We start from the raw sequence: 10,607 nt of genomic DNA, 5'->3' as shown, positions 1-10,607 counted from the left end.
TTTTTAACGTAATATTTGTATTTCATCTAATGCATATTTATTTATTATTTATTTTTTTCTTAAATTGCATATTTACTTATTCTAATATTACGATAGATGTTTAATGTAATGTTTATATTTTTTTATATTGTATATTTACTGATTATTTATTTTATTATAAAATTTTTAGATAGATGTTAATTTAGTTTTTCTATTTCTTATATTTTCTATTTACTTATTTTTTATTTATTCTTATATTTTATATTTACTTATTTTAATTTTCTTGCTTTTATATTAAATGATAATATTACGATAAATGTTTAATGTAATATTTCTATTTCTTATATTGTATATTTACTTATTATTTATTTTATATTATACATTTACTTATAAAAATATTTGAAAATAATAAAAATGTAAAAATATACATTTTTCAGATAGATGTTTAATGTGATTTTTCTATTTTTTATATTGTATATTTACTTATTATTTATTGTTTTTTATAAAGGGCTTTATTATTTATTGTTTCTTATATTATATTTTTAATTAATCTAATTTTATTACTTTTATATCTAATGGTAATATAATGATAAATGTCTAATGTAATATTTCTATTTTATATACTGTATATTTAGTTATTATTTATTTTAGTATACAACTTTCAGATAGATGTTTGATGTAGTTTTTTATTTCTTATATTGTATATTTATTTATTTTTATATTATGATGGAGCCTCGATTAGTCTCTTTTATTAGTATAGATTTTGTTTCTTTCATATTTTAGTATTATTTTGCTTATGTTTCGTTTTATTTTATATTTATAATTTAGTTTATGAAAACAATAATTTTATTGCTTTTGTTTCGTTTTTATCTTTACTTCATAATTTATTTTATATAAGTTTTTTGCTTACTCTTATGGATTCATTTCCACGAAATATACTTCAATTAAACAAAACAAATACACAAGTTTTTTTTTAAAATCCAAGCTTAATTTATATAGACATACACAATTTCGTTGAATCCCCCTTATTATATAACATGTAATATTTCTTTCTAAGACTATTAACTTTCTAATACCTATTGATTCAAAAATCTCTTTAAATCTTCTCATTTCGCGCAGGGCGCGGGTTATCATCTAGTAAATGATTTATTTAACACACAAAGGTGTCACAGGATGAATGAATCACACATGTTTAAAATAATAATAATAATAATTATAATCCTGATTAATTACATGAAAATAAAATAAAAAGGAAAATTTAAAAAGGAAAATAAGATTTATATCATTGAAGAGGAAAACTACTCAAATGTATATGCAAAGTATGCGATTCACTAAAAAAAAAGGAATATCAACCCCATTGTTTAATAGGAAAAAAAAAAAAGTATCGACTTCTATGTGTATAAATAGAGAATGCGTGCATTGTGATATCTATTCGTAAATATACAAACATGGTCATGATCAGTCAATTGTCAGATGACTTGCTCATCCGAATACTGTCACGTCTCTGGACGAAACATGTCATGGCTACATGTTGTTTGTCGAAAAGGTGGCTGCTTCTTAGGAGTTTAGTTTCAAAACTTTATTATGATGATAGCAGCTACAGTGATGAAAATTATGCGACTTTCACGCAGTTTGTTTACAGGTCTTTGATGTCAAATAAGGCACCGGTTATAGAGATCTTGTATCTCAATCTAGGTCCCAAGTGTCAAGCAATAGATGTTGGTAATTGGATTGAAACCGCAGTTGTTTGTCACCGTGTGCAAGCGATTATAGCTACTATCCGTCGAGGGCTATTTTTGTGACATAAACTTAAAAATGTGTAGGAGTTTCTCTCCCAGACACGAGACCCGAGGAGCCGCAACACCAACGATGAGCTTGTCCCACCGGAGCTCCGGCACGGTTGATACGCTCTCCATCTGATCGAAGCTCCTCTCTCATGCTCTCTCCGCCAAAGTCGAATCTCCGATTTGAGATGCCAACGTTTCTTGTCCCGCTTCCATCCTCCGCGCCGAGAAACCAGGTGACTCCACGTCTCTCTCTCGTTCTCTACCGGCGGAAGTCTCAGCCGGTGCTGTCGAACCCTCTCCACCCACCGGAACCACCAGATCCACCGGACCCGACCATTACACTTCAACCACCACCATCGTCTTCAGTCAACACCTCTCCTCCACAGTCTCCTTCTCTGTTCTGTGCTCGACCGTCATCTATCTCCGTCCAATCAACAAGGTCACTTCCAAGCCCTTTCCGGTTCCACCTCTCTCTGCACAACAAGGTCTCGAAGCTCGTTCCTGTCTGGAGGAGTCTCGCTGATTCGTGGGAGGTAGCGGATGCGTCAATGTTGGAGTCTCCTACTCCACAGGGTCATGTTAATCAGAATCGTCAACCTCTGCCGTTTGTAGGGCTTCACCAACTAGATCTACCCATGTCTCAACCCTACAAATGTTGGTTATCTCTGATGGTTTCCTTCCCTCACTGGCAAAGACTAACCCCTCAGCCGGATGTACGGTCTCAAGAATTGGAACATCAACTAGAATGTTACTTCTCAAGCTCAGCCACAAGGGTCTTTCTTGTTTCTCTGCAAGATAATTTTGTGGATGTGAGTGTATTAATGTGGCTAGCTGTTCTCAAACCTCTCTCTCTCCAGTACACAACATTTCGAAGTCTTGGGGACTGGATTTTGGATGTTGATAGATTGGTAGTGGAATGTTTTGTGGCTACAGTCTTGCTCAATCGTTGCAGCTTGGATGCATTCTGGTTTGTCTCCACAATGAGAAACATATCTAGAGTATCCGTATACAGCCGCATAATCCTCAAACCCTACTGCTCCACTGGCAACTCAACCTCCTTTCCATGTTCCTCAAGCGACAGCTCTTTCACCGAGGCATCATGCCAGTTCATAGGCTGCTGTTTTGCTTCAGTATATAGGGTTCACCTAGCCCAAAGCCGTGATGATGTGCTTGATTTTGCTTCACTGTTTTTTCAGCCATCACAGGCCAGGAGAGTCTACACAGCCGCTTCTCCATTGCTCATGAATATTAGATCCAAATTTAGGCAGATAAGGCATTTCCCTACAGTCAAGGTCACAAGAAGCGCACCTTCATCAGCTCAGATTCGCATCAGACATGCACCAAGGTTTCAACAAGACAGCAACTTGATCATCTGTAAGGCGGATGCAGCTTGGGAAGCTCCGATCCATGGATCCTTGGGTCAAAGTTACATTGGATCTCCCTTAATCGCAAAGGCTATCGCGATGCGATTGGCCTTTTGCATGGTGCAAATCCTCGAGTTCCCAAAACTCAAGGTTTTCACCGACATTTCAACGCTCTTCAGAGCTATCTCCGACAACCTCCAGTCTAAAGAAATCATCGGAATTGTGAAAGACATACGATCGATCTCCTCTGGTTTTGCATCAATCTTCTTTTGCTTTTCTATTTTAGCCAATGTTTCAGTAAAAGACGCTCTTAAAGCCTTCTTATCTTTGTAGTGAACTTCAGGAGTTGGGCCATCTTTGGGCTCATTCTCTAAATCTTAGTTTTAATGAAATTTATGTGACAAAAAAAAAAAAAACCTACTATCCGTCCTTCTGATGAGAAAGGGACCATGATCAGCTTGCCTAGTAGCATGTATACATGTGAAACACTAGAAACCTTGGATCTCTGTGATTGCCTTCGTTTGGATGTTCCTTTTTCTGTTCGTCTCCCGTCTCTGAAAACTTTGGTACTTATAGACGTGGAGTACGCAGACAACAAGGTGTCGTCTCTTACAAGGCTTTTATCCGGTTGTCCTAATCTTGACTCTCTTTTTTTGGTCCATGATAACCTGGACGTGGCTCTCATGGTTCCTTCTCTTCGGAAATTGAGAATGTATAATAACGGAAGATACCAAAAGGGTGGCGGGTTTGTGATAGATGCTCCGTCTCTCGTGTCCCTATACATTCGAGATTATGTCCTTTACCACTTCCATCGAATTGAGCATATGCCTAAGTTAGAAGAAGCACATGTTGACATGATTCAAACAGTACGTAACTACAAGTTTCTGAAAGCTTTTACTTGTGCCCGCTCGCTTACTCTATGTTTATCCTTTTCTGAGGTACGCACATTACCACCACATTTATATATATGAATTAAAAGGAATGAAATGTTTGTCTTCACTTATATGTTGTTGTTGTTGTGTACAGGTTTTGTCTCCTTGTGGCATGATCTTCCACAACCTCGTTTATCTGACACTGAATACATGTTTTCTTGGTTGGTGGGATCTTCTCACTCATATGCTCCAAGATTCTCCCAAGCTAGGATCGCTCAAACTCATTGATGTAAGCAATGCGGTTTTCTTTAATTAATTTTATGCTTTTGATCACCTCTCTCTATATATGATTGTTGATGTTAAAATTTTAATGTTTGGTCTTCATTAGGAACATGAGCTTGCCGAGTTTACTAGTATAGAAACCCCGGATAGCTGGAAGCGACCGAGTTCTGTTCCCACGTGTTTGTTGCACAGTTTTGAAATTTTCGAGTGGAAGGGTTACAAAGGTAGACGAGGAGATGTAGACGTGGCCACCTACCTTATAGCGAACGCTACTCGTTTGAAGAAATCAAAATTCTCGTCACAACCCCATGATGATTCCGAGGGAGATAGAATACACCGCGACTTGAATAGTTTGCAGGCGGCTTCATCTCATCTTATGTTCTTGTCCTAAGAAAGAAAGAAGAGGCAAAGAGTAAAACATAAAAGAATTAGGTCTTGCTGCTAGTTTGATTTTTTTTTTTTAAAATATTTATGGTTTTCATTTACGCAACCAGGTCAGTGAACTAAAAAAAACCATGAATATTTTGTGTTATTCAGCTACCTTCTTAATCATGAATCTATTTCTTGTGAGATAGTATTATTTTGACTTAATTTATGTTATTCTTTCCTTCAGCTTCTGCTTTTACACCGTTTTGATACAAACATAAGAGCATCTTTATAGGCAAACCCTTAAATGGTTCTTAAGTGGACCTTAATGAATTTTTAATGATTATCATGAAGCTAAGAGACATTACTAAGATACACTCACTACAAGAAAACAACGGTATTCTGACGGATATTCCGACGGAAAATGAAATCCTCTGAATATCCCGAGGAATTTCCGAGGAAACACAAAATTTGGTTTTCTCGGAATTTCCTCGGAATATACCGACGGAATTCCGAGGAAATATTAATCCGTCGGAATATTCTTATGGAATACCGAGGAAAAATGTATTCCTCGGAAAAAACCGATGAATTCCGAGGATATATTATAGTCGTTAGAGAGCCGTTGGAGAGCCGTTGGGGGATTTTAAAAATTCCGAGGAAATTCCGACGAACTAGCCGTTGGCGTCGGAATTCCGTCGGAATTTCCTCGGTCTGTCGGCAGGATTTCAACTATAAATACAAGCACCCCTCTTCCTCTTCATTCACTCCATATCTTCATTCTCCCTCTTACTCTCTTTACACACGAATTTTATTCATAAAAAACATGTCTTCTTCAAATTATTTTCGTTCTTGGATTGATCGACCTCATTTGGATCCGAACACGAGATTGCTTACGGAAGAATACCAACGAGGTATAACCGAATTCATGGGGTTAGTTCACCGACAACCGGAAGCAAAAACATGTATGTTAAGATGTCCTTGCTCTAATTGTAAAAATAGAAAGGTTATTAAAGAGTTGGATGTTTGGACTCATCTATATTTGAGTGGGTTTACACGAAGTTACAAAATTTGGTATCATCATGGGGAAACTGATTATAAACATGGTAGTACTAGCGAACCTCAGCCAGCGGTTAGATTAGAAGAACCAATTAGAACGGATGTAGATTATTGTGTAGGTACTGAGCAGATGGTAAATGATCATTTTAGAGGGGAAGATTTACCCAATGCAGAAGCTAGAAGATTTTATGATATGTTGGATGCTGGAAAGCAACCATTGTACAAAGGTTGCAGAGATGGTCATTCAGCTTTATCATCTGCTACAAGATTGATGGGCATTAAAACAAATTATAATTTGGCTATTTTCTATTTCAGTCGGTTCCAAAGAAGAAGGGACGTTTGGTTGGTTTGGGTCGTCACTCCCGGTCGGTTCCTCCTTTTTCTGCACCACCGCCCTTTGTTGATCCAGAAGTACTAACGGCTCAGTTGAAGGACAAGGATGATCGCATATCTTTGTTGGAGACCCAGATGGCGGCTCAACAGGCGGGCTATGAGGCACAGAAGAGGCTGAACCAGCAAATGATGGAGATGATGAAGATGATGTACCCGAACGAGGTGTTCCCGAACGTGCAAGACCCGTAGTTTTTTTTTTTTCAAAAACTCGGAATGTTTTATTTTTATTTGTACAACTTTGAATATTATCTAATATGTTTTCAATTTTAATTTTAATTTTATATTTTCGAATTTAAATTTCAAAAATTTTATTTTTTTAAAAAAAAATTAATTTTTTTTGAAATTCCGAGTAAATGAACCCTCGGAAATTTCCGACGAACATTTCCTCGGAATAAGTCGTCGGAATATACCGAGGGACTCCTTCCTCGGAATTTTCCGAGGGCTCCGTTCCTCGGAAATTCCCGATGAAAATTCCGAGGAACATTTCGTCGGAACTTCCGAGGATTGGACCATCGGAAAGTCCATCGAAATATCCCGAGGAAGTTCTCCCTCGGTATATTCTGAGGACCTTTCCGACGAACTGGTGGTCCTCGGAGTTTCCTCGGAAATTCATTTCCTCGGAATTCCGTCGGAAATTTCCGAGGGATTTCCGAGGAAAAATGAATTTCCGAGGAGTTATTTCCGAGGACTTGTTTCGTCGGTATGTCGTCGGAATAACGTTATTCCGCCGACATACCGACGATTTTTTCCCTCAGTATGCCGCTGTTTTCTTGTAGTGACTCTATTATAGTGGTTTATTGGTAGTATCTTAATTAAGGTTCTTAACAATTAAAAAAATATTAAACTAAAACAATTTTTTTTAAAAGATAAAATTTATTTATTAAATAAAACAAAGTCAAACATAACATTTTAAACATATATTTTAAAATAAAAGCATAAAAACATAAAAATAAAGATAACTAAAATAAACGATAATAATTTGAAAGCGGCATCCAAGTTCAGTTGTTGTCGTCTTGATCACGTCCAAATTTACGCCATATATGTTCAACCAGATCACGTTTCAGTTGTTGATGGGCTTGTTTATCATGAATTTTTATTCGAACACCCATCTGATTGGCGATATTTGTAGGGATATCTGTTGAATATGTGAAATCGACATGTGAACTTCCGCTGCCTTCTCCTTGTTTGAAATCCGAAACATCGTATTGAGTGTGTTGATCTCGTTCGTTTTCTACTATCATATTATGGAGTATGATACATGCTCTCATAATCTTTCCGATCTTGACTTTATCCCAACAAAGTGCTGGATTTTTAACAATGGCAAATCGAGCTTGCAAGACTCCGAAAGCACGCTCGACATCTTTTCTGACAGCTTCTTGACATAGATTGGATAAAAGTTGCCCATTTTGGATAAATACCATCGGTGAGATAGTAAGCCATTGAATAAGGATTTCCGTTCACCGAGAAATGCACTTCCGGAGCTTGACCATTTATTACGTCATCAAAAACAGGTGAGCGATCAAGAACATTGATATCATTTAAGGTACCTGGAGGTCCGAAAAACGCATGCCATATCCAGAGATCATATGAAGCAACCACCTCTAAAACGATTGTGGGTTTTCCCGAACCACGAGAATATTGCCCTTTCCAAGCGGTGGGACAATTCTTCCACTCCCAATGCATACAATCGATACTTCCTATCATTCCGGGAAACCCACGAAGCTCTCCAATATGAAGTAGACGTTGAAGATCATCCGGAGTTGGTCTCCTTAGGTACTCATCGCCGAAAAAATCTATTATTGCTTCCACAAAATTTTCCACACATAACTGAGCCGTGGTTGCACCGAGCCTGAGGTATTCGTCGACCGCATCAAGCGCAGAATCATATGCCAAGACACGAATTGCTGCTGTACACTTTAGAAGTGTAAAGAGACCAAGCCTTCCGGTAACGTATTGCGTTTGACGGAAGAATTGAACTTCATTGGAGAGGCGATCAACAATACGCATGAACAATGACTTGTTCATTCTAAATCGTCGTCGGAATAGATTATTTGGATATGTTGGAATGTCACTGAAATAATTATTCCATACCCGGAGATGGCCTTCTTCGCGATTTCGTTCGATAAAAACTCTTTTTTCCTTGTCTTTCTTTCGTTTTCTTGATCACCGTGAGCATTGACCAGATTCTCGAATGTGTGATCAAAATATTGATCAAAATATTGATCGAAAGTTTCATCCAACGAATCGTTATGAGAAGAAGACGCCATGAGATGTTTGAGAATCTTGAAACAAAATAGATGAACATTAGAATACAAGTCATTTATTTAGAATTTTATAATGTTGATGATTTTATAATGTTGATCAATATCTTATATTATAGAATTCTATAATGTTGATGATTTAGAATACAAGTCATTTACGAGCTTCTATAATGTTGATGATTTAGAATTCTATAATGTTGATGATTTTATAATTTATATAGCATTTGATGATGGTTGATGTAATGTAACTAAAGAAAAGAATTGAGTCTTTAATTTGATGATGGCTTACCAAGTAAAGTGATGGTCCTGGTTTGGTTTGCTTGTTCGAACTTGGTCCGTGAGAATACTTGATCTTTGTTTGTTTTGTTTGTAAAGAAGAGATGATCTTTGTTTTGTTTTGTTTGTTAAGAAGGAGATGATCAAATGAAAGGAGATGAATTGATTTGTTTATTAAGAACGAGAGATGATCTTTGTGACAATGAGAAGGAGAGATGAGTTTGTGAAAGAAAATGTATGCATAAGCTAATGTTATATAGAGAACAAGACTCGACTCAGGACACTACACTACAAGCCATGTGACACAACACTACAAGACTTACAACATTCTGTCACTTGTGACACAACACTACAAGACTAGGACAAACTCATGACAAACAAAACAAGATACAAGAGACTCGTGACACAACAGAAGAACACACACATACATTTCTACGACAAGACTCGTCACACTCTTCCACTCTCGTGACAGAAGAGTACAAGAGACTCGACGACAAGACCTGAACTCTCCACTCTGCATCACACGAGCACTCCACTCTACATCAGAAGAACAATAACCTGCATCACAAGAACAAGAACAGTTTAAACATACAAGAACAATATAATTTTATAAAAACCAGAACAAGAACACTACAAGAACAGAGAAGAACACGCAACCTAAACATGAAACAAAACACGCAACCTAATTTAGAACAAGTCATTTATGAGCTTCTTCTTGAGTGATTCTTCATAGCCAGCAAGAGGTTCATTTTTTCTTAAAAGACTTTGAAGCATATTCATTTTAGACAGCTTCTCTTTAGCGGACCAAATCCTGCTGTTTGATCGTCCACATTGTCTCAAACTCATCCAGATTTTTCTCGTCTACCACCTTCTTCTTACCACTTGCCTTTGAGGCCTTCACACCCGGGGGACGCTTGTTCTCTGTAGCTTGAGAGGTCTCTGAATCATCTCCATCCTCACACTTCCTCTTCTTCGAGCTTACATCCTTTTTAGCAGTCATAAGGGTGCACCACTTCTGGTCGTTGCGTAGTTCATTCCAAGCGTGTTCCAAAGTAAATTTCTTCTTGTAGTTGTTGTAGAATATTGTATGAGCATGTTTCACAACATCATTCTCGTTCTGGCAGCTAGCTTTCTCTCTGGTAGCAGCTTCATACGCACCGCAGAACTTGCACACAAAGTCATTGATCATGTGCCAACGCTGCTTGCAATGGGTAGCCTCTCTCCCTTCGCAGCCAGCAACCCGAGGACTTGCCGCAAAGTATGCGGAAATTCTTTTCCAAAATGTTCCAGATTTTTGTTCGTTGCCAACCACATGATCCTTGCTCGTGTTTAACCACGAGCTGATGAGCAAGATATCATCAGCCGGCGTCCATTTCCTTCGCTCTCTACGATCTGAAGCTGTCTCGCCACCATCTGCGGTTCCTTGAGTGTGAAGAAAGAAAGGTTGTGATGAAGAGAATTTGTGATAATATTCATAGTTACCGAAGGAGATACTTTGTTGACTATGAAGTAGTTCAACAAATTTAGAGTTGTGGGTAGATGGATTGGAATCCATATACAAAGGAAGCTCGAGGATGAGAGACAGAAAAGAATAAAGCTGAGAAAGAATAGAAGAGAATAACTCATTTTCAACAAGGAAGTTGATAAAGAAAAGAAGAAAGAAAGGTAAAAAGGAAGAGATAAAGAAAAAAAGAGAAGGCTCAAGCATTGATCACACACACCCAACCATAAACGAGTTGACATATAACTACAACCATTCATCACACAACAATATTGTATTTATTACCTAAACTAACCATTATCTCACAATAACCACTCCATTTATTACATAGCCTAACACAAAACAACAATTCAGTTTCATTTCAAACTAGAGTAAACTCGTTAACAACTTGACTAAACTGGTTACCGTCCATTCAAAACATCAGTGACCAAATAAACATTGCTACATCCAGTTCTAAATTCATTGCTTAC

General features: G+C 37.3%; 2 protein-coding genes across 3 annotated transcripts; one reads left to right on the top strand and one right to left on the bottom strand.

The window, feature by feature from the left end:
- The first annotated feature begins 3,553 nt into the window (after positions 1 to 3,553).
- On the top strand, positions 3,554 to 4,661 carry LOC106365024 (F-box/FBD/LRR-repeat protein At4g26340-like). The gene has a single exon (XM_048764784.1). The coding sequence runs from the start codon at positions 3,580 to 3,582 to the stop codon at positions 4,099 to 4,101; it is 522 nt and encodes a 173-aa protein (XP_048620741.1). The 5' UTR covers positions 3,554 to 3,579; the 3' UTR covers positions 4,102 to 4,661.
- A 4,195-nt stretch (positions 4,662 to 8,856) lies between these two features.
- Positions 8,857 to 10,191, bottom strand: LOC125591172 (glutathione S-transferase T3-like). 2 transcript variants are annotated; one of them, XM_048764782.1, is made up of 2 exons: positions 9,294 to 10,191; positions 8,857 to 9,194 (listed from the first exon to the last, which is right to left on the bottom strand). In XM_048764782.1, the coding sequence occupies exon 1, from the start codon at positions 10,189 to 10,191 to the stop codon at positions 9,433 to 9,435; it is 759 nt and encodes a 252-aa protein (XP_048620739.1). In that variant the 3' UTR covers positions 8,857 to 9,194; positions 9,294 to 9,432. The 2 variants fall into 2 exon arrangements, with proteins under 2 accessions (XP_048620739.1, XP_048620740.1); XM_048764783.1 differs by having other exon boundaries at positions 9,319 to 10,191.
- Positions 10,192 to 10,607: the final 416 nt, after the last annotated feature.

The sequence above is a fragment of the Brassica napus genome, chromosome C8 (assembly GCF_020379485.1).
Source record: "Brassica napus cultivar Da-Ae chromosome C8, Da-Ae, whole genome shotgun sequence".
Lineage (NCBI taxonomy): Eukaryota > Viridiplantae > Streptophyta > Magnoliopsida > Brassicales > Brassicaceae > Brassica > Brassica napus.
The sequence above is the reverse complement of the archived record's forward strand: the minus strand, read 5'-3'. Positions and strand labels throughout refer to the sequence as shown.